Source organism: Brachionichthys hirsutus, chromosome 23 (genome assembly GCF_040956055.1).
Source record: "Brachionichthys hirsutus isolate HB-005 chromosome 23, CSIRO-AGI_Bhir_v1, whole genome shotgun sequence".
NCBI classification, from domain to species: Eukaryota; Metazoa; Chordata; class Actinopteri; order Lophiiformes; family Brachionichthyidae; genus Brachionichthys; species Brachionichthys hirsutus.
The window spans coordinates 3,624,958-3,648,889 of record NC_090919.1 but is presented as its reverse complement, the minus strand read 5'-3'; the positions used below and the strand labels follow the sequence as shown (position 1 = coordinate 3,648,889).

The 23,932-nt window shown below is 47.2% G+C and overlaps 3 protein-coding genes and 1 non-coding gene across 4 annotated transcripts in view; all 4 read right to left on the bottom strand.

Annotated features, from left to right (window-relative positions):
- Positions 1-9,862, bottom strand: part of nhsl2 (NHS-like 2) — a 52,671-nt gene extending 42,809 nt beyond the window's left edge. Inside the window, exon 1 of the mRNA XM_068755990.1 lies at positions 9,565-9,862. Within this exon, the coding sequence (XP_068612091.1) occupies positions 9,565-9,862 (298 nt within the window). The remainder of the gene's footprint in view (positions 1-9,564) is intronic.
- Positions 9,863-14,590: 4,728 nt separating this feature from the next.
- On the bottom strand, positions 14,591-17,630 carry rps4x (ribosomal protein S4 X-linked). The gene is made up of 7 exons (XM_068755677.1): positions 17,597-17,630; positions 16,908-16,985; positions 16,469-16,649; positions 15,475-15,572; positions 15,218-15,389; positions 14,967-15,124; positions 14,591-14,745 (listed from the first exon to the last, which is right to left on the bottom strand). The coding sequence occupies exons 1-7, from the start codon at positions 17,597-17,599 to the stop codon at positions 14,644-14,646; spliced, it is 792 nt and encodes a 263-aa protein (XP_068611778.1). The 5' UTR covers positions 17,600-17,630; the 3' UTR covers positions 14,591-14,643.
- On the bottom strand, positions 16,301-16,370 carry LOC137911829 (small nucleolar RNA SNORD61). Its single transcript, XR_011106146.1, has one exon. It is a non-coding gene; the product is annotated as a small nucleolar RNA SNORD61 (small nucleolar RNA).
- A 4,457-nt stretch (positions 17,631-22,087) lies between the features above and the next one.
- cited1 (Cbp/p300-interacting transactivator, with Glu/Asp-rich carboxy-terminal domain, 1) lies at positions 22,088-22,722 on the bottom strand. The gene has a single exon (XM_068755955.1). The coding sequence runs from the start codon at positions 22,661-22,663 to the stop codon at positions 22,088-22,090; it is 576 nt and encodes a 191-aa protein (XP_068612056.1). The 5' UTR covers positions 22,664-22,722.
- Between the last annotated feature and the right edge of the window lie 1,210 nt (positions 22,723-23,932).

Genomic DNA, 23,932 nt, shown 5'->3' with positions numbered 1-23,932 from the left:
TGTGCTTGCCACTTCCTGGAAACATGTAGGTGGATTAAGGGAGGTTGGAGTAGATGGAGGAAGCAAAGAAAAAGAGAGGAAGGGACTCTTGAATGTTCATTTAACCCGCAGGACCCCCCCCCCCCCACACACACACACACACACGCCTCCTCGTCCTTCTTTAAGCCGCTGGTTATAGCTTCAAACTGCTTTTGCAAAGGAGGTCAGAAAAAAAAAAAAAAGCAAGCCGAGATGTAAATGATGTGGAGAGTGATTAAAGAAGGATTTATTTGGATCCCCCCCACGAGACATGGGTCGGGGGGGGGGGGGGGGGGGGGGGGGTATTTTACAGCCAAATCCCATCATGGAATCATGATGAATCATCAGTAGACCCGGTAGTGAGAAACAGAAATAACGTTTAAATATCTTCTTCAGTCGTGTTATCCTGTAGATATTTCTTCATTTAAATTGCAGTGTGCAGTTTTTGCCTCTAGGGGTCTAAAATAAAGACACTTCTTTCTTTCACCTGCAGAAATCTACAGACTCATCGTTGGAAACATCAGAACTCAACAGAATAACGAACAACCGTCTCAATTCTCAGACATTTTATTTTGGAAATGCTCATTTCCTCATCCTGCTGCAGCCACCGTGTTCTCCACCGATGAGGATTTCTCTGAGCCACTGCCCACTCCCTCCATCTTTATCCCCATTCACACATTCGAAAGACAACAACATATAAACAACCACCGCTGCCCAGGAAACACACACACGCCTACGCATCCACGCCTTTCACACGCACATTCCTGACTCCGTCGATGGCTCCATCCCACAGCAGATAATGAAGCCAGAGAGAAAGTCAGTCTGTGATCCCTAAAAGGAGTGGAAAGATAGGAAGACTGCCCCTCCTCTCCCCCAGGGCAAACCTTGTTATGCCCCCCCCCGCCCTCCCACTTCTATTTCAACAACTGCATCTCCTCAATAAAAGGCATCAATGTAGAGGAAAACGTTTATTTTGACACCACACTTTCCTGGGAGGATCTTCCATTATATTTGACCTGGTTCTGGTAAAGAAAAAAAAAAAAAAAAATTCACCCCAAAAGCATTGGGCAAAAATTCAGCAGGAATTGCTACGTTCAACTCCTCCATAACCGGTTACATTAAATTCAAATCGCTATTTCCGGACGTTTTGTTGAGAGGACCAATATTTAAACTTTTCAACTGGAGGATTTTCAAACACTCATCCCGGCCGTTGGACACACAATCTCTCTAAGCCCCCTTTTTCAGCAGAGCCGTCGGCCCACCGAGAACTCCTAAGCTGCAGCGTCGCCTCCCCCCTCGAAGAGAAACGTTTAGATTCTGCACGGCACCCCCCCCCCCCCCCAAAAAAAGATTCTAAAATATCAATCAAACACTGACACGACAGCTTTCTTCAAAGTGCAGAGTGGAGAGGATGGGGGGGTGAGATAAAGAGAGGAGAAAGGAGTGATGGAGGATCAACAGCTGGGATCTACTGCCGTCTAGTGGCCATAACGAGAACTGCAAATCAAGAAACATTCCACTTTTCTTTTTAATGCTTGTGATAAATGTGTTTTTAAGTCTATTTTATGTTTTCTTTATTTATTCTAATTCGTATCGAGCCGCAGAATGTCTTAACTACGCTTAACCACTTTCACAACTACACACAGTGACATGAACCGAGCGTCACACACGCAATGCCTCTCACACCCAAACTCAGTCTCTCTCCAGCATTATCATTAAGTGCAGAGGAGAAGAACGACTGGATCAATCAGCTGATCCAATGCAGCTGCAGAGGACCAAACAACAAACCTCAAATTATTGTAAAAAACCCAAATGCTGCGCGCCTTGGTTTTGAACCCAGGATCTCCTAGCAGGGAGTCAAGTGCACTACCCACTACACCACCTAGAGGTTACCCCTTCAGGCATTAGGATAAATAGATAGTAGCATTGTTGACTTTAGACCAGAGGCACTGGTTTTGAATCCAGTACGACGTCACCTGGTCTGAGACACGCCCCACATAACACAAAAGGAAAAAGCACAACATAACAACACAACAACATAGCAACACAGAACAACATAACAACACGCTGTGGTCTGAGATATCAACTTATTATTTGACAGGTACGACTTTAGTAATACCTCAAGTTCCCTCACCTATACGGTGGCGTAGTCGGTAGGGTTACCGGTCTACTGCCAGAGGAACTGGGTTCGCATCCGACTGTGGGAGTGGGGGTGGAGTAGGGGCGGCAGGGTAGGCCCAGGGCCTTACCTGGGCGGAGTGAACTGGACCACTGGTCCACTCCACTCCGCTCAGGTGTGCCCTGGACCTACCCTGTTGCCCCTGCTCCATCTCATTCCCGTAGTGGGATTCGATACCAGGGCCATTTTGCCCCCCTCAACAATGCTGCCAACCATGCCACCGTGGAGGTGAGGAAACCTGCCCTGTTATTACAAAGTAATTACTACGTAATAAGTTGATATTACAGAACATCGGAACATTAACTTTCTGGCCGTATGTGACCATCATTAAAAATAAAAGGGAGGCTACTCATGTTGTATGGAAAGGAAAATAAGTAAATTTTATTTTGGGTCTCTGGTATTGTTCAGGGGGCCAGGCCAAATGTGGAAATGGATCGGATCCAGCCCGCGGGCCGTTGTTTGGGGACCCTGTCTTAAATGATCATATTGTGTGGGAAAAACATTTCATATATTGAATACATTTATGGATATGGGAGGAGAGGCATGAACTTTAAAATGATTTGCATGTGAAATAATCTGGCGCGAAGATCAAAACCAGGCGCTGGGGAGGAGGCCAACAGACACCCGTCAGTGTGTGTGCGTGTGTGTTTGTGTGTGCGTGTGTGTTTGTGTGTGAGGTGACAGCAGCCGCCCTGCGTGAGCCGAGGAGCGTGCGAGGCTGAATATCTGCTGCTGGGATGGAGAGAGAGCAGGAGGTCGACATGAGGGGAAGAAAGGAGGAGAAGCAGGAGGCATGGGGGGGGGGGGGGGGATTATTCAGCGTATAGCCCCCCCACACACACACACCAAAAACCAGAATAACCACGACTAAGTATTTTACGACCACAAACAACAAACCTGTTTTGGTACTGAAAGATGAAGTCATGTTTCGTACACGTAAAAATATTCTCAGAGAACCGCCCACTATAAATCTGAACTGCAGGGTTGCCTGAACAACACACACACACACACACACACACACACACACACACACACTAATAGAGCAGCTGATGAATGATGCATTCCTTCACAGAGCATCACGCTACAGTAACACTCTTTCATTTTTATCCACCCGCTCACCACTTCATCCCTCCTCTCCTCCTCCCCCCCTCTCACTTTTCTCCTCCGTCCACTTTCACTGTGTGCCTTTTTCCTTCCCTCGCTTCCTCACCTTCCCGACCCTTCTCTCCTCATCCTCTCCTCCTCACTCTCTCTTCCTCTTTCTACAAGTCCGTCGCTCCCAAACGACGGCGAACATAAATCTCTCAGTCATTTTGAAATATTTAGACGTCTTCCTCTTTTATCCTCCAAATGCATCAGTGCAGTTTTTGCTTTTCTCCTTTGTTCCACCCATCCTCTCTCTCTAATTCCCCCCCCCCCCGATTTGCTCTCCGTCCTCTCTGTCTGTCGTTCAAGGGCCGGTTTCTGTCATCGCTTGACAATTTGCAGGATGAGGGGGGAGGGAAGACACAGCCCAAGAAAAGAACGAGCGAGAAAGTTGTGACCGAGAAAAAGATCAGCGTGGGGAGAGCGACAGACGAGCAAGATGAGTCTGACAGCCGAAAAGAGAGACATTTTCTTCAGCACAAACAAACGAATTCCTTCATTTTCCTCATGCTCATCTGCTCACTGCTGTATGCACAACAAGCACGGGTCTCGGATAATGACGTCATAAAGCGGTTATCCAAGAACTGCCATTTTGTTTCTTCAAACTGTGTGTGAAAGTATATTTTGTAAAAAAAAAAAAAAAAAAAAGAATTTTGCATGCAGGTCTTTTAGCTGCAACACATTATTTTTTACGTTATATAGTTGTTTTTTTATTGAAGTAAAAGATGTAAGGTCTTCTTTTTTTAATCTTTCTTTCATTCTTAATCCGACTAAATAAAAGAGTTTGGGAATGTCACAATGAGTCAAGCAAGGCACAACGAGGGCGAATAAGACAATGCCGCTGTCGTCTAAAATCTAGACTCATCACTGCCCTCTTGTGGATGCCAACTTAAAAGGATTGGAATTTATGCGCGTGTTTGAAATAGACTCATCAATAAACGTGGCTCTCTTTGCGTTAATGTCCAATCTGATCCGGCCTCCAAGAAACAACTTCATTTCATCATCTCATCCATCTCCGCAGAGCCATCAGCCACCACCACCACCACCACCACCAGTCGTTTAAGCCGCCACGTTGTTACGGCGCCAGATTCAAAGAGGGATCTTGCTGTATCTTCGAGTCAGAGCACAATGTGAGAACATGTTGCCTCCCTCTTCGTTCAGCCTCTCCAACAACAGAGACCCAGTTGAGCAGCAACAGAAGACATTTAAATGTGTCCCAAAGTTTGGGACACATTTAAATGTCAGGCAGTGAGACGGCTCTTTGTGGAGACAGATGGACGGCCGAGGAGTCGGGGTCGTCTTCTGTTTTCTTCTTTGAAATCTTACGGAGGATTTTCTAGTTAACGATAAATATTTCTAACTGTAGACAAACGGCGGCACAGCGGATAGCATCGCGGCAAGAAGGTTGCAGGTTCAAATCCGACTCGCGACTCCTCTCTGTGAGGAGTTTGCATGTTCTCCCCGTTGTCTGCGTGGGTTCTCTCTCCGGGTTCTCCAGCTTCCTCCAATAAAATAAAATAAAAAAACACGCAATGTAGGTCCAGGTCGTTATTGAAAAAGAAAATTAGTTCTCAAATTAATTTAAATAAAGGTTAAAATAGACAGAAAATTAATAAAAAGCTTGAGACCTCGCTCAAGATTTGCAGGTTTGAAGGGAGAATTTTAGCCTTGCAAATAAAAACAAGATGCGAAAGTGAAAATTTGAACCTGCAGTTTACTCACTGCATCTTCATTTCCCCGAATCCCATTCACTTCAAGCGATGAGCTAAAGTCAAGCAGCAGAAGGAAGAGGACGAGTTCCTCCAAGCACGGACTTCGTGTTTATTTGGAATGAGTCAAGAATCCACAAAAGATATCTGTTTATCTTGGCTCCACGGAGAAAGCGTACGGTGATACCAGTCTGGCAGGGTTTTCTGCTGTTAGCTCGTCTCTGAGCTTCACTTTTAGCCCTCAGAGTTTAACCAAGGAAGCATTTCTGCGGTTCGGTTGTGTAAATATAGGATCCTTCCCCTCTGCTAAAGATGAATGTCCTATTCGCCTATAAATAGTTTATCAATCAATAGTTTTATTCTATTATACCTGCTCACAAGTTCCACTGAATGTTTGCTTTTCATAATTGTCTATTTGGAGAGTTTATAATCTCGTCACGGGGGGGGTCAAAGGTTAAAGAGAGTCATCAGCAGCATTCGAGAACAGATGTGCAACGTGTGAGGAACTAAAGCCTTTTCCTGCTCTGTACCCCCCCTTTCTTGGTGGAGATAACACCGACATCCTGCAGTCGGGTGAGATTTACTTAACTTAGACACAAGAAGACGATCCGACGGAACGTGTGACCGATAAACGCCAACGCCAAATATGTGAACGCACGCTGTGTTGTCGCATCACGCCCAAAAAACAGCGAGCTGCCACGGCTGCCAGGCGGCGGGATGGCGGCAGGAGGCGTGGGCACGCAAACACACAACCCATCAGGGTGTCCAGGTCCATGTGTCCAAGCCGTGAGGACTGTGTGTTCCGTTGTTGGACCCCCTCCCCTCCTACGACCCGCCCCCCCAGCCAATTATTACGTTAGATTTTCCTCGGCGGTGCCAAACTCAGCCGAGCTTCGTCTCCTCTCAACTCTCTAGCCCCCCCCCCCCCCCCCCAAAAAAGAACTGAAAGTTTGACATATTTATAGACTTTTTATTTCGGATATTGCATTTCGGAGACGCTGGAAGTTTTTTGGAACATTTTGAATTTACGTGAGGAGACAGAGGCCCGTCTCCTTGTCTCCTCTTCCTGTGCGTCCTTTCCTGTTTCTATGGTGACAAACCATCCGGTTCTCCTTCCTGCATGTAAACCAGATAACTCGCTCCACATAGAAGTGACACCCCCCCCCATCTGGAAGCGATCACGTCCACCACTACAGCATCGCCTTGGACGCTTGGCGAGCGCGTTGACGTCGACAGCCAGTCCTTTAGTCCAGGAGAGAAACGGAGAATCTACACACGTGTAGGACGGACCCCCCCCCCCGAGGAGAGAACCGTTCTAAACACGGCTCGCGTTCTGCTCCACACACACACACACACCAGGCCTCTTCCTGCAGTTCATCAACACCTCCCCTCAATCTGCTGGACTCCTGTGGTATTTCTCGGTCCTCCCGGTGCAGAGAAATCGAACGCCGGCGGCAGGAGGACATGTTGCGAGCAGATAAAGCTTCAGGCAGATACAGCTCCAGGTAACCGACAGAGCGGTTCTTCAACACTTCAGTCTCTCTGTGGCGCAGCTTCCTTTTCTAATACGAACCTGTAATGGAGCTCCTCTATGAAATAGGAAGTCTCTCCCTCTATCTGTCAAGATAGGATGTTTGTACCTCAATCAAATTCCGAATGCATTTATCAATTAGTGAGTTTAATGTTCCGATTAGGGACCTTGTTGCTGCGTATATCCAGTAAACGGGACACCGTCAGTCCATGCCTGGGTCTGATTGGCCGTTTGTGGCGATTCATTGAGAATCCGTCGCCATAACAACATCTGCTTCTGCACGAATCAACTCCTCTTTGGCTCAGAAGCCAAATTATACGTCATTTATTGAGACGTCTCACGCAAAACAAGACGGCGATCGCATCGATTGAACCGAAACTTTCAGCGTCATCAACGGACGCTTCGGAAATGAGCTGAAAAGCATCGTTGCATTGATTTGGTTCACTCAAAATATCGTCCGAAATCTGTGTGAGATTCCCTCCCGGCGATATCGCAGCTCCGAATGTTGAATTTAAGGAAGAAAAAGAAGAAAAAGTGCATTATTAATAGACGTGCGTTGGAGCGGCCGCCGCTGAATCACTGGTACGGGAAGAAAGATGGCGAGGAGGGTCGAGCCTGCGATGAAACCAGTGGGATTGTAAAATGCAAGTTTTCCTGCGTCGTTTTTTTCAGGTCAGAACCTGAAAGCATCGCTTCCAAAAAAAAAAAGTCATCTCTCTCCATATTCCTGATGAGCATTTGAGCAAGAGAAGTGAGGAGGGGGAATAACGGAGGGGCCAACAGGGAGGGGTCAAGTCATGTGGTTGGTGGGGGGGGAGGGGGGCTCTATCTATTTCATCCAGATCAGATCTGGATTCCCGATAGTATCAAGAATGTTTTTTTTTTTTGACGACACTTTTCATGGTCCAAAAAAAAAAAAACATGTGGATGAAATACATTTTGACAATAATCCTTGGTGTGAATTACAATATCGTTATAGAGGATTGGGGGATTATACGGAGAGTGTGGTTTCCTAAATTCCCCTCCGTGTAATCCGAGCAGGGATTCAAGGGAGAGAAGATAAACTCGCTTCTAAATAATAAATAAAGCCAGGAGGTGTGGTCGATGTGAAACCGGTGAAGGGTTGCGCTGCTCTCCAGGGGCTGAAACGTGATTGGGGAGGTCAAAGCAAGGTGTGTTTCGTTTCTTTCCAGCAAAGGGGGGGGGGGACAACTGCTGTGATGTCATTGGTTGGAATTGTGAAATACACTTTTTTAGACCGAAGCAGGGATATTTTACAGAAAAATACGCCTTTAAAATCAGTTTGGGGGTCAGAGGTAAGAGTGTGGTTTCCCAGAGAATCAAGCTGGAAACAGGCTTGAAAAGAAAACACCCCCCCCCCCCCCCCCGCCCGGTTCCCACTCGCATTCTTGGGATACTCCTGCCAAACTCTGGGCAGCCAGCAGGAAATAAACCCCGGTAACGTGAAACGCGAAGCCTGCCGAGGACAAACTCCTCAAGTTCAGGCCCCTTCCGAGAGACAACGTCCGTCTTCCTCTTTATCAGGAAGCCAAGCGAGGCCCTGGAAGCAGAGGAGGTGGTGGATGGAGGAGGAGGAGGAGGAGGGACGAAGGCCCCCGCTATTGATCATTTAGCTGCGTGCTGCTGCCCACACGGGCCAGCGAATGGGCGAGTTCCTCCTTTCAAAGTAAACGAAAAGGCGAGCCGTGGTTTGGTTTTCATCCCTCCTCTCCTCTTTGTCGAGATACATCTGCTTTGAGGGACGAACCGGTATCGTACTGCACGCACACACACACACACACACACACACATGCACACACACACGCACGCACACACACTGCTGACAGCATTGTAAACTCGTATTCACAGGCGCCTTGCCTCGTCGGTTAGCTCACTCTGGAGCTCTTATGCAAACATTGAGCGAACCGCCTGCAACAAGTCAGCAGCAAATCTCCCATCATGCATCTGGGCTGCATCTTATCTGCTTGGAGACTGCGTTTCAGGAAAGGAACACTCCATTCCAAAAATCATTAAAATCGACGCGTAGAGTATCGTGCGATCGGCCCCGATGTGGTTTAATGTGTGACGGGGGTCAATTTAGATTATTGATTGACAGCGTAAATGAACAAGAATCAATAACAAATTGATAAATAATTGATATATATATATATAAATAAAAGACGATGTGTTTTCACTACAAAAGGTCCAAAATTCATGAAACTAAATATGCAAACATCAATTTCAAAGTTGAAACAGCTGGCTGCCAGATGTCTTTGCAGAAAGTTTCTCCTTTCATAGCGCATCACGATTGGCTCAAAAGTATCTGTGACGTCACAAAAGTTGAAACCTCACATTTAAACCGACCCAAAGACACACCTTCCTCCAGGTAAACGCGCATCGGCGAGGCTTTCCATCGGCGTCATCTTCGATCAGCTGCTTACCGTGACGTCAGCAGGAAACGGGGTCGATCAAACGGACAGGAGGAGAAGGCGGGGACAGGTAAAGACGACGCGCCTCTGTTTTAACCTTCCCCTCGCCACGCCTTCAAAGGCGATGCCTTCAGGGGCATCGCGTAAAACAAACTTACAGAAGTCTTTGACGCACAATATGTACTTAATAAGTTTCAATCAAACCGCAAAACGAACATCTGGGCTGACGTCATTTATTGACACCCCCCCACCCCCCAGGGACTCCGCCCTCTTTAGCCTCATTTTTGATTTAAATGACTCTTTTTTACTTAGTTTCATGTCAGATTTAAATATTTCCTACACATCAACTGAACACAGAACTGCTCAACAGCCAATAACAATAAGCACCATAAATAAAGCTTTAACTGGGCGGACTGGTGACTCCACGCCGTTTGCAAACCACAAGTCTCACCATTGCGCACGGGTCTGGGCTGAAATCCCAAAAGTTTGACAACAGTGACTTTCCTGCAGTAAAAGTGACTCCAGGTGTGCGTTTCTCTTTTTCCTTCTTACTTCTTGCTGGAGCTTTGCTGAGCACCTCCGTGACGCGCCTCTGCAGCCGGACCACTCTGCCCTCCAGGGCGCCGGAGCGGCGGCAGACGGACACCAGCTCTCCCTCCAGCTCCCCGAGGATGTCCACCGAGTGCCGGGACAGATCCGAGAGCTGCCGGAGCACCGAGCACAGCGTGAAGCCGCGCACATCCACCAGGTCCCCGAACACGTCCGTGCGCCGCTGCGCCTCCTCCAGCAGCCTCCTGCCGTCGGGTTTGCACACATCCTTGGGAAGTATCGTCCTTTTGCAAAAAGGCATGATTCCCCCCCCCCCCCCCCCCCCCGACAGCAAAAATAAAAAAGAACAAAGTCCACAGATAGTCAAGTTATATTCCTGTGGTCCTTCTCCCTCCTGTTGGCGCACAGAGGCATAGTCCGACTCCTCCAGGAGGAAGAACTCCGCAGCTGTTGGAGACGCTTGGAGCGCGTTGCGCGCCGTGCGCCCTCATTGTTTTTTTTGACTGCAAGTGCTTTCTCTCCCCCCCCCCCCAAGCAGAGGGACTCAGCTGGTGAGAAGATTGACATTGACTTTAACAGAAGATATCCGGTGTCGTTATTCAAAATAAAGGACCGGATTAATTTGATCAATCATAATAAATGTGATCGTTAGTTTAGAATACGAATCTAATTGTAGTGGGGGGGCGGGGGGGTATCAAATGGTTCCTAATTAAACATACAGCAATAAAGTCACGTTTTAAAAGTCCATTTAATCCCAGGTTTCATCATGAGTTTGTGGAACTGAACCTTTCTTACACACACACACACCAAATAGAAAGTGTAGCCGAACATTAACTGTCATGGAGTTGTGTTGTTTTTTTTGGAGTACAGTGTATTTTGGAGCTGCACTTCACCAGTTCCATTTTTATCACGACCACTGCTTTTAATTTGGAGACAAAGAGCCCAGCATCCGGTCGCCTCTTTTCAAACTTGACGGCGAGCAGCGGTCCGGTGTTCCCCGAGAAGGAAACCTGTACGCGGAGGAGGAGGAGGATGAAGAAGTCTCAGGAGTCTTTCATGCCTCTAAATCTCGCGTGTATTTATAGGTTTATGTCAGTGGGTGAAAGTTTCTCTTAAAGCGAATATTACTGCTGCAGAGTAGAATATTTTAAATGTTCTCCTCACTCTGCAGAAAGAAAGAAAGAATGTAAACCTCTATTTTGCTACAGCTTCATGTGCTGAAAAGTGATAAAGTATTTGTAGTTGTTCTCTAAACTAAAGAAAATAATAATGAAAGTCTGCTACTTTTTTTTGTAACAAATAGTCTCTCTTTAATTTTATTTTGCTGTGTTTGACTTTCATTCTTCATTTTGTTCTTAATCTGGTTTGAAGTTATGTGGTTTGTAAAAAATAATAATAATACAAACATGGAATAAAGATTTAATGTCTGTGCAGTGTGCGCGTAAAAGAGGAAAGAGGGACAGTTTAGAATGTCCTCAGGTGTCCATGCAGCGGCAGAGCCCCCCCCCCCCCCTCAAAGAGCAGCAAGTCCTGACTCTCCACTGCCCTCTTGTGGACGCATCGGTGCCAACATAACAGATGCGTGGAAGCGCGCCGGTATAAAAGGCCGAAAAAGTTAAAAACATTTAGCCTATGATCATTTTCGCCAAGAAAAAGTTACTTTATTTCAAGTTCATCCTTTTAATCATTGAGTGACCCCCCCCCCCCCCCCCCCACACAGACGAACCCAGCTGCAGCTCGGGGTGTATTCACAGCTCGCTTCAGCTCATTCCAGGATCGCCCAACTTCCTCTGAAGCCTTGTGAAAACTCCCCGTTCCTCTTCTCCAGGCTTGCGAAATGATGCACCCCTCCTCCCTCACATCTGGCCCTCAGAGCGCCCCCCCCCCCTGGGGCCCCCCCTTCGGAAGGCCCCTCCCTGACATGAACTTGGCCCACCTAAATGTTTTCGTTCATGCAGTCGATCTTATAGAGAGGGGCGGAGGGGGGGGGCGACAAAGAATTTCAACATAAACGTCCCGTTATTGACACAATTCTAAATATCAACACGAGAAAACTGCATGGTTGAGTGTGTGCGTGCGTGCGTGCGCGCGCGCGTGTGCAACAGCAAAAACGTTGATGTAAATGCACAAAGCGAAAGAGACGAGACCAAAAGAAAAAGGGGGGGGGGGGGGGGGAGCGGCCACATTACGTCATCCTCACAGTTACCATAACAGTTTTGTCACTTTGGTCCATCAGTTACCATGGCAACCGGCATGTCACCTCATCAAACAGGTGACCAGCCCATCATTCCTTCAGGGGAAAATAAATAAAAAATAAAATGGGTTAATCTATACTTCTCTAAAGCCCGCCCACTGCCAGCGAGCCAATCAGCCGGCTGTCAATCAGCAATTGATTAGAAACAGCTGTCCCCCCTCCCTCCCTCCCTCCCTCCTCCACTCAGATGACTGACTTCATTGTTTCAGCAGCTCAGCCCACTCCTCCGCACTCCAAATGTACCACCGTTACTCGGCCCGCCTTCTCTCTGTAGTATTTTAGTCTCATCTTGTTGGTCCTCCATTCTTCCAGATAGTTTTCGTTGTCTCACGTCCAGCTTTCTTCAGTCAGAGCACATTTTAAAGGGTCCCAAGAAGAGTTTGGAGGGGCCTTTATACACGCTGCAACTTCAGGACAGATTTTTTTTTAAAAGGAAAAAAGAAAAAGCCACGTCAAACTGTCTGCAGGGGACACGGCTGGGACATGTGTCTCTCGTCCCAGTCGTCTGCATCACTTTCTAATTGACTGCGTTCTCACTTTGTTTTTGTAAGTCGTGTTTCCCAGGAGAGATGGAAAAAACCCTTATTTTAGAATATATTAGTATATATATATATATATATATATTATTTATTTATTTTTAATTTCTTTAGGAAATTGAAAACCCTTCCAAGGCTGCTATAGCAACAGAGATCAGATTTACATTCTCACTGGTTTTACAGCCAGAAGAAGAAAAAATAATTGTAGTTTATATAATCGTTGGGAGTAAATTGCATTTTTCCTTGAACTCGAATGCAACAGTAAACTAAATATTCTCAGTGTGCGTTCTCTGTCAAACAGAAGACACCCGAAAACACACACATTCAATTTGGGCTCTTGTGTTTTCAGCTTTGTAACCTAATAATCATCTTGTGAGACTTTAATCACGATTGAATGTCCGTTCTCCGTGTTTTAATGCGAGTCTCTCTGCGCAGCCGTCCTGCTCCGTTTAACCCACTGCACAATAATTCAGAGTTCTAGTTCCTGCTCTTTGAATCGGTGTTTTCCTCCCCAGCTCATGTTTCTCTCGCCATCCAGGCGAACGCACTTCAAAGGCTGTGTGTGTGTGTGTGTGTCCCCGATGTGATTGTTGCTCCCTCCCACATGAGGATGCAGAGCAGGACCAGAGCAAAGCGTCTGGCGAGCGTCAAACGTTCAAAGCCTGTGTGTGTGTGTGTTGGTTGGTAAGAACTGATCCCAGGCCAGTAGAAAATGGGGACAATGATGCTACTTTTGATTTTCTGGAACCCTGGAGGTTTTTAAAAATCTGCCGTTTTCCTTCCCCTCCACGCTGAGAGCTCAGGTCAAAGGTCAGCGGCTTCAGACGCACCGGGTATCATTCATCACACGCAATTACAATTAGCTTTATTGCTGTGGTTCAAAGTGCTTTTTACAAAAAATAATAATAAACTTGATAATAGTAAAAGTGCAGAATGCATAAAAATGGGAAATAAAGGGACTAAAAATAATCAAAAGTTAGAATAGCAAGTAAAGACAATGAATGTATATTTTTATTGTTGAAGAGCCAAATCAGTTTTTGCTTAGCGCAGAAATAATCTAATTAACATAAATTAAAACCCGACAATCAACTGATTTATCTGATGCCGAACCGTATCAGAGATCAGACGGTCACGGGGTGAGCCGCGCTGCCCGACACACACACACACATTCCTGCTGTGCGTTTCTACGAGTCATGTGTCAGGAGGTGCTGGAAGGGGAAGTCACAAGGGCAGCGGTGATCTCTCGCTCTTCAACACGCATTCAGAGGTGATTCGGAGGGCTGGAACAGGATGACACACACACACGGAGGTGGCGTGTGCCAGGCCAGGTTTCTGCAGCGCCAGGCAGGCTGTTTCCCAGCAGTCACCACATGGACTGGCACCGAAGTCAGAACAGAAATGGAGGGATGAAGCGAAAGATGGAGCAGCAACAGGAAGTAGAAATGAATGTTGGGAAGGAGGATTGGTAACTCGACGAGAGGAAAGGGAACGGAGGAGTGACGGGGAGGGTCGATGCAAAGAATGATGGGAGGATGAGAGACGACGGGAGGATGCAGGGAAGGTCAAGAAAGTTAGGAGAGCAGGGGAGGCAGAAGTAAAATGACGGAGAAAAAAAAGAGGGATCTAAGGACGAAGTTGAGGCCATTTGAAATGGAGCGAACTCAAAGTGATGGAAAGAAAGATGAAGCTAGGGATGGATGCGGCAGGAAGGATGGACGGAATCGAGTTGTGGAACGGGTGTTGGGGGGGCTCAGAAAAGATGAAGGAAATATCAGAGCGGGAGGAGGAAGCATGAAGTGGAAAAACTATTGAGGGAAAGAATCAAAGGAAGACAGGATGATGAAACGGAAGGAAGATAAGGGGATGCATATGGAAAACGTTACAGAGGAAAGGAAAGGAGAAAGGCAACAGGTGAAGGAAGCAGTGCAGGAAACAAGTGGACTGAGGAGAGAAAAAAGGATGGAAGGATGATAGAAGAGCTGACCGAAGGATTGGATCAAATTCAATGATTATCTAAAAAAATAAACACTAAATTATTCAGACGCCACCTTCGGAAATAATTTTTAATAATTTCCATATTGAATCAAGTTTTTCCTGAAACATTACAACATTCCAGGTTTTCACGTTTACCAGGACAAACGTGCCAACAACACACCCTGGGATTTGTAGTCTTTTCCCTTCTGGCTGTAATTACAGCCTCTCTAAAAGGGAGTAAATGAAACGCCGACCCCAAAAGAAGTGTTTTGTAAATAACAGTTTATTTGAAAACCGGCTGTCGGTCTGTCGGTCCGTTTAGCTGCTGCCCTGCTTGGCGGCCAGCCTCTTGTCTCTCTCCTCGGCGATGGTCAGACGGATTCCCTTTCCTCTGGGCAGGGACACCCAAGGCTTGTTGCCCTGGAGACAAGAAAAAAAAAAAATCGCTCATGTCAGTGTGACAGCGCCACCCAGAGGGGATTCCCAACTTCAAACCTCACGGCAAACGTTTGCGGGAGCTCAGAACTTCTTAGAGGAATTGCTAACGGGTTTTTTTTCATCGCGAGTCAAAGCAAGATGTCATCGCTGCTCCAAAGTCATCTCAACCGGGGTGGGCGGGGCTTCCTCCGCTTCCTCCTCACCTTGCCAACGACGAAGATGTTGGACAGCCTGGTGGCGAAGCTGTTGCCCGTGCTGTCCTTGACGTGCACCACGTCGAACGAGCCGGGGTGACGCTCCCTGTTCGTGATCACGCCGATGCGGCCCAAGTTAGCGCCGCCGGTCACCATGCACAGGTTAGCTGGAGAGGGGGGGGGGATCCCGCCGTTAAAAAAAACAACAACGACACGCCGAGCAGACAGAACCCGCAGCGCCGCCGCTCAGAGGAACCCACCGGTGTCGAACTTGATGAAATCCGTGATCTTGCCGGTCTCCAGGTCGATGCGGACCGTGTCGTTGACCTTGATGAGGGGGTCGGGGTAGCGGATGGTGCGGGCGTCGTGGGTCACCAGGTGGGGGATCCCCTTGGTGCCGACGAGAATCTTCTTCACCTTGCACAGCTTGTACTGCGGGAGGAGGAGATCGATCAAACCCGACACGGGGAGGGAGGGAGGACGGGCAGCCCCCCTCCGAGGGCCCATCGACCTTTACCTTCGCCTCCTCGACGGTGATGCGGTGGACGGTGAAACGGCCCTTCACGTCGTAGATCAGACGGAAGTGCTCGCCGGTCTTCTCGATGCTGATCACATCTGGACAGAACGAACAGAATCAAGAGTCCGAGCATCCAAAACGCCGTTTGAGGGCGGAAGCGACCAAAGAGCAGGAAGCCGGCCTCCGGCGTCACGACGCGTCGATTAAAGGCGAAACACGCCAGCAGGGAGGAAGCAACGCGACTTTGCTTGCCGTTAATTCCGTTCTAATCGTGCGTAGCCTCGCCGCGGACAGATTAAACGTTTCACGCCCCAACCCCAGAGAAAACCGAAAAATAAAACACACTCCATACGAAGCACCGAGCACACGGCCTGTGTAACGACCTGGAACACAACAGACCAGCATTCTGAGCTGCTGCTGGGATTTGGGATGATGTGATGTAATGTCCTTTGGGTTAAAACTGAGAAACGGCTCCCCTTGGATTTGAGAATGAAACCCCGTCACCTCCGTCGCCGTGGCGAGAGAAAGAAACGCTTCTGTGCCGAACGTAAACACCCGTCTTGTTTTTGCCATCGATGAACTGCTAAAAGTTACTATAGAATACAATCAGAGTCGAACACAGCCCACATGCACGCGCACACGAACCAAACACACACACACACACACACACACCATCTTGCCTTCGCTTTACATCAAACAAATCAGCTCCAGCTCGACGTGGAGCGGTAAAGGCGCGACCCGCACGACGTCCCGGCGAGAGGCAGACAAAAAAAGTAACCCCGACCTGCGTTTCTGCCGACGAAAACGCGATCGTTCCATTTGGTAGGAGCTCAGAACTTCTTAGAGGATCGACGGTGTCGTTTCATCGCGGATCAAAAACACACATTCATCATCGCTCCCCTCCTCCCGGTGACGCAGACAAAAGAACCAGACCTAATCTAATTCAACATTTGCTAATAAATCACGTGGATCATCCGAACCTCGTCCAACTCACCCATGAACCCGGCGGGGTAGGTGACGTCGGTGCGGACCTTGCCGTCGATCTTGATGAACCTCTGCATGCAGATCTTCTTCACCTCGTCGCCGGTCAGGGCGTACTTCAGGCGGTTCCTCAGGAAGATGATGAGGGGCAGGCACTCCCTCAGCTTGTGGGGACCGGTCGAAGGTCGGGGAGCCTGAGAGAGAAGCGTTGAGCGCGATCAAACGGGACACCTGGAGCTCCAGAGCTCAGCCGCCATTTGAAGCTACAGCTAGACCGCGCGCTAACTCAAACCCACCTTCAGAAGTGACCTTTAACAGTCGATGTTCTTCATAGATTAGCATCGCATGCACGTGTTGTATGATCTCGAGTGGGCAGCAGGTAAATCCTACTAAATTGGGTTTTTAATTCCAGCCCTTTCGAGTCCGCAGAACGGGAGGAACGAGTTACTCACGAACACTCCGGTGAGTTTGTCCAGCATCCAGTGCTTCGGCGCCGCGACGCGCTTCAGGTGCTTCTTCGGTCCTCTTGCCTGAAAATAAAAAGGCAATCAAGTCAACTACCGGAGGACATGATCACCGGATCAGAGAAGCCGTCAGAGGGGGGTGCTAAAAAAAAAACACGGCTAAATCACCCGTAGTCGTGGCAGAATGTTACAAATACCGGTACGGGGGGGGGGGGGGAGCTTTGCTAAGCTAGCTATGCTAACGTACACCAGGCGAGTAGCTAGCCGGGCCGCGGCCTAGCGTTAGCCTGGACCAAAGCATAATAGTTTGTTGTATATAAAAAAAAAGTGGTGAATTCCAGACTACAAACATAATTATTGTTTTTTTTTTAAAAACGAGTCGCTTGCGATAAAGACTCGCGGATGAACAACTGCTTCTCGTTTTAACTAGCAGGCTAACGGTGGTAGCCGAAGACGAGCTAGCAAAGCCCACGGGCGACAAGCTAAGTCGGGGGGCTAAAGGAACCCAAATCACCAATCAAGAGCAGAAATCGCTGCCGCCGGTCGTAATTCAGGCATCTAGCACCCGATAAGAGGTGGAATGTTAAACTTGGGTGTACATGTGATCGATAAGGCAACAGCAAAACGCGATGTTTGGTGATTATGTCAGAGAGGAATCGTGAGGGAAGCCAGCTCACCATGGTGGAGTCTGCGGGGAAAAGGAGCGCTCGTCTTCCGGTATTGAATGATAAGGCCGAGTACGGCAGACCAGGAGGGACACGAGAGAAGAATGTCGCAATTTTAATATTTTTTAAAATAATGTGAAGAATTCTGTATCACGTGTGTTTCCATTGATATAACATATAACACGTTTTTAGTGAAAACAGCAAATGAGAAATAATGGATATAAATAGATAATAATAATAATAACAAAAACAATAATATTAAATGTTCTGTCTGAGTCATTTCTCCATTGCTTTATTCTATTTTTACTTGATGCATTATTTTGTGACCTGAATGTGCAAAAGTCTGTATCAAGAAAATCATCCCATTAACTCACATTTGATGTCAAGATTTTCTTAAGCTTTCAATAAAACAGGGATCATTTTCTTGCTGACTTATTTTGATTTATGAGCATTTTGCAGATAATCTATTATATATATAATTATTTATAGGGTTTGAATCCATGAATTATATTTCCATTCGATGGGAAGCAAGCTGTTTCATACTGCATGTAAGATTCAGGGAATTTAATGTAACACAATTCTATTCTGTGGATGACCGCTAGGTGGGAGCATTGCATTGCATTGCAATTGCAAAGCAGGTCAGACACTTACAAAAGTGTACAATCATGTCTATAGGCGAGTTTGCAATTAAAATATTGTTTATGACTAATATTTAAATAACGAAATATAAATAAAATATTTTTTTTGATGAATAAACTTATAAACGGCGCAGCTCCTTAAAGCAAAAACTATCAGAAAATGTTCATGTTCAAGTTGCATCTTTTATAACAGCTAAAATATTTCCCCAATTTACTACTATTAACTTATTAAGCACTTATACTCATTGATTGCTTGCAGATGGAGTTCCATCTCAAAAATGTTTAGCCCTGCTGATAAACTACTGCATCTGCTTTATATACTCTTTATACTGTATGTAGTGTATTTGTGTTTTTAATGACAAACGTACTCCAGCTCAGTTTTCAATATGTTTATTCCCCCCCCCCCCCCCAAACTCGGAGCCGTAACAAAAATACAAGCTTTTTTTTTCTCTTTCAATAGGATTTCAGTCATTCACATATTCATATAGATGTACAGAGGAGAGCTGGTGAGTAAAAGTGCTTTCTTTTTAAAAAAAAAAAATCATCTTTCAATAAGCTATTATTCATTTCACCATCAGAATAAAAAGAAACTGCATGTAAAAAAAAAAAAAAAAAAACAGCAAAAGAAAACACAAAATAAGACTTCAATCTACAACGTTTGAAACTAAATACAATGAAATAAGAGTGAACCGGTCTCCTTCGGTTTCAGATGTGGCAGCAGTGGCTGAACACTGGTCATTATGTGGAGAGGAAACCTTGTAACAGATGCCTTTAAACAGATATATCACCGCGTGTGTTGAAGGTTTCACAGGCCTTGAAGTGCTGGAACATTTTTCATGACCCTGAGGCCCCACAGGCAAACGGCCCAGTGTGTAACAAATCACCGCTGTCATGTGGAAACTGCAAATCCACCACATTAAGTGTCAGGACCATGAAGCTTACAGACACTGAGCCCTGGAAGCAAACCCATCATAGCCTCCAATAGTGTCGGAAGGTTTTTAGTTTCTGGGGGGAAAAAAACAATTAAAAAACAACAGGACCAGAAACCTACAGTGTACTCTGCTTGGACCAGAGATTAAGATAAAAATATTGTACTTATGCTAAACATTTCTGATTGGTTGAATTCTGGCAGCATTTTATTTCCACACCAGAAAAAATAAAAATAAAAGTTCCTGCAGCCCAACCCAATAACCTGCAATATTGGTGGCTACGGAGGAGAGGAAATGAAATCCCCAAAAATATTGAAAGGCGAGGGGGCGTGTGAAAATTCCTCAAGTTCACGTAGTAACAATATGAGATACAATCAGCTGGGCTAACCGCAAAACATACACCACCAAAAAATAAAATAACCAAAATACAACTTCAAACAGATGGAAACAAACACCAGGCTGTGTCCTCGACGTGAAGAATGTTATTCTGACCCACTTAAACGGCGAGACGGAGGACGAGAGGAATGAGAAGCATCTTTTATTTCTTTCACTCAACGCCCCGTCAATACAGTTGTAGTTTGCTCGGGAAATGTTCGGAAAATCCCTGTTAAGAAGTTGATTCTGTCTCTCATCGGGTCTTCATCAATCGCCGCTTCTCGCATTTCACTAAATGGAGAAAAGAAAACGGGCCACCCGCGGGCCACATGTTGTTTTACACAAACACTCCATACATCCTTTCCGGGCCCGGCCCCTCTGTCAAATTCTAGAAGCCACCGTGGCCCGCCGGTCAAAAAGTTTGCCCACCCCTGACCTAGATGAACGACGACAACTGGTATTAGGTGAAAAAAAAAAAAAGAAAAAGTGCATGAGACTTTAGACGTACGTGTGCGCTTCTTGAGGAAATGAATACGTGTGAGTCATGCGACCTCTCTTCCCAAGTAAATAAGGCCCAGCATGTTTATTCTCTGCCCGTGGAGGATTCCATTTCAGCCGACACACACACTTTCTTTTTTCAGGGTTTGCTTACAGTCGGTCGCTCTCTCCTTTTCACGCGACGCCGCCGCCGACCCCGATACCCTGTGAAGTCAGGAACTGGGCAAGAGGCCTTGTTTAATGGCTGCGGTAACACCATCCCCGTGTGTGTGTGTGTGTGTGTGTGTGTGAGGTGGGTTTATTTCAGGCGTCTTCGCCTGCACACGTTTTTGGTTTCAGTGCGTCTGTGTGGACGTGAAAAGCACGCACAGGTGATTCGTCACATCCATGACACAGGTGTGATATTTCTAGCGTGTAGGCCCAAGAGGAGACCCACAACGCCCGGATGACAGATGGGCGGGGGGGGGGGCTTTGTTTCTGTCACGCTCTTCAACCCTCCCGTCTATTCTTACCACAACATTATAGGTCAAGCCCCCCCCCCCCCCCCCCCCCATGCTACTGACATCTATGACAGCACATCTCCTATAGGTGGACAGGGGGGGGGTTAGATGTCAATTTGAACCCCCTGGGATTTTTTTCCCCCACCACATCTGCAGCCTGGCAGGTGCAGACCCGATTGAAGAAGAACAATAAGCTTCACCTCGAGGTCCATTTACCGGTATATTTAGTGTTGTCTGGAACTGCCTTTTTATTGGACTTCTCGTCCGCGTTAGCTAAAATATAACAACGTTGAGTTCCGTAGAAGAGCAGCTACGAGGCGACTGTGTCGGTGTTGTTTGGTCAAACTGCTGTGGTGCATTAAAATACATTTTTTATGAAAGCTTTGCCGACATCCTACCCATATATAAAATATAGATTATATAACTAATGCTTTAAATCCAATGTCTAGCTAGCAGTGATGATAGCTGAAGGCTAACATACGACCTCTGTTGCACCAAAAAGCAACTTCTATACTTTGTTTTAGCCACAAGCAACTTCTATAAATTCTTAAGTCACGTTGCGTCTACTTTGCATCGTCAATGAAGGACGACGTTTCAGTATCCAGACAATCTTTCCTGCGTGTCGTATGACCAACAGGCCTCGATGGTTTTGATGCGGCGTTGCTCCAAAAGCAAAAAAAAAAAAACAACAATCCCCTCCATTCAGGTCCCAGTGCGCTGAAAGATTCCACAAACCTTGATCTGATTCATAATGGCGAGGAACGTAAAACTGATTACATAGACCTCGCTTACAGAAGCGCTCCTTGTCCAGACGTCCCGATGGATATCAGCCCACCGTCTTAAATAACAACGCTTGCATGAATGCGACGGCTCGAACTTATTTCAAATGAAAGAAAAGAAAGAAAGCAAAAGAGATAACCAATTCTAGCACAATCGTTCTCTTTGTGGAGCCGAGAGGAACACGGAGTCTCTGTCCCGTGAGACCAGAGTCTATTAAGTAAACAGGAAAGACACTGTCGTCCTCTGCAACTTTCCGATAGAGCGATGCTTCCCGTTTTCCTCACAAGCGCAGTTCGAGAGAGAACGGCGCAACAGCAAGGTCCAACAGGTGCGTCATGGTTCCCGTTTTTGATTTCCAAAAGGTCGAAACATCTGCAGCCTGGCCTCTAACTTGTTTTCATTACGCCGTTGCGAAAGAAGAGCCCTCCTCCGTCTTCAATTCCTTCCTCCTGCTCATACTTTAAGATGAAAGGAAAGATTAAGACTTCTTTCCATGAGGTTTGGCATCAACCATCAGCTTCATCCTGGGAAAGCTAAAACGCGCTGGGTGGAACGGAACGAAAACAGTTTGTTCACAATTTAAGAAAGTATTAATTTTGTTTTTTTTTCCTTGAATCCTTCCGTGGAGACTGGAAGCAAAAGTAGAAGCAGAAGGATGCTCCTGAATCTCCTTCGCCGGCTTCTTCTGTCCACCGTGTAAAATCAACCAAAACAGAGAAGAGAAAGTCTTCCCTCTCTCTCTCTCTCTCTTTGCTTCATCCTCATCTTCCCGTTTTGTGGAGGTCAGCATCCGGCCGGCACGTCTGACATGAAGTCGAACTCGTTCTGACCCAACCAGAGCTCGGGCAGCTCGTTGGCTCGGTCCAAACCCAACTCCACCACCAGCGACATGAGGACCTCCTCGTCCACCGGGTCAAAGTCGATAATTCCACCAGCGCCGGCGCCTTGGCTTCCCATGCCGATGCCTACCCCCATCCCGCCTCCCCCTAGGCCTCCGGACGGCCCGAGAAGCTGGTTTCCTGTACCCAGAGGCGAGGCGCTGAAGCCCCTTTGAGCGCCGGGCGCCGGGTTTCCAGCGGATGCGCCCGCGAGGTTCTGGTAGTGCGAGTTGAGCTTCTGCAGCTGCATGCTGGCGATGAGATGCGGCCCCGTCTGGAGGCAGAAGGGCTGAGGTTTGGAGAGCGGGGTCGCCGATAGCGACGCTCCGGGCGAGGGGGCGGCGCCAGCAGACTGGGAGAACGGCACGACGGAGGTTTTGGAGGGTGGGTAGTGGAGCAAGGAGCTGAGAGGAGAGGAGGCGGAGGAGGAGCGGTCCTTCATCGCAGCGTGGGCGTTGCCAGGGAACAGCAGTGAGGTCATCACTGGGAAAACCCGGAGCCTGCAAGGAAGGAAAGGGAGTATTATATATAAAAGACATTACAGCGAGAAGGTGGGAGGTAAGCGTGTTGGCAGAACAGCGAGATTTTACTTCCTGTTTCTGCTGTCTGGTAGCAGGAAGCGTTCGTGTGGATGAATCGGGTTATGCAATGCTAAGCTAACCGGTTCCCACACTTTGACCAAATTGTTCTTTACTTGTCAAGATTTTAAAAACTCTATATCATCACACTTTAGAGGTTATAAACGCCATTTCTCATGCAACGCTTCTAGCACTTTAGCCGCTCCTTTTATTGCAGCATCTCTTTTGTGCTCGCAAACTCTTTGAACCTGCAAGCATTTCTCAAAACGACAAAAAACAGACAGACTGCGACACTTCCCCGGGACGAAATGTCCTGCGTCCTCTGCCCGGCTCCTTGTGGGCCGTGAGAAAACAAATTTTTGACTAAATTAAGGGCGAGGAGATAACTAATGGGGGGGGGGGGGGGGGGGGGTCTTTTAATAGCGTTCCTGACAAACACGACTCCAAAACCTCGGCGGTGTTGACTTGAGAAGCGACATTACTCATGTTCGTAAGAGTCGCTGAAGTCAGATTGATGTCTGTTTTTCCTCTTGACTTATTGAGCAGGCAAATGAGCAGAGAAAAGGCTGGGGGGGGAAGCTGTGGGCACCGATGCAGGCTAGTGAGGGTCTTTATAGGGTCTGTGCTTGTGTATGGACGGAGCTCTACAAACACAACGGGTGGCCTTTGAGGATCTTAAAGGACAAATGTGTGTGCGTGCCCTCAGAACAGAACGTGCGTTGTGATGGCGTGTTAGCACAACACGCGGAGGAAAGACGTGCGTGGAGGTAGAGAGGGGCCGAGTACACAACGGCGTGGACGACTCAACCCTCCTGCAAAAAAAAAAAAGGCTCCTATAGAGGCTCATGTTCGAGCCCCCCCCGAGCTGGTTTCTGTTACACACGGTTAAAACAGCATGTGTGCACACACACACACACACACACACACACCACGAGGCTATCCTTTGAGGAAGTTAATCGCTTGATAATGTGTGCTGATACACCACACACACACACACACACACACAAACATACACACATGCACACACACCCTCCCTGAACCGGCTCTCATTTAGCGCGAGCGTAATTGCTACAGGCAGGCGTGCAGCTGCACTCCACTGATAGTTAATACAGACACAGAGATACCAAACAGCTGTCAGTGGCAGGTCAGTGTGTGTGTGTGTGTGTGTGTGT

Bases quoted from the DNA above. Each gene is read 5' to 3' on its own strand.
- rps4x (XM_068755677.1), bottom strand. The intron at 15,573-16,468 runs GTGAGTTGGACG...CGTTCTGTCCAG, and splicing joins CTACCCCGCCGGGTTCATGG to ATGTGATCAGCATCGAGAAG. The intron at 15,125-15,217 runs GTGGGTTCCTCT...CCCCCTCTCCAG, and splicing joins TTTCATCAAGTTCGACACCG to CTAACCTGTGCATGGTGACC.
- cited1 (XM_068755955.1), bottom strand. From the start codon at position 22,663: ATGACCTCACTGCTGTTCCCTGGCAACGCCCACGCTGCGATGAAGGAC.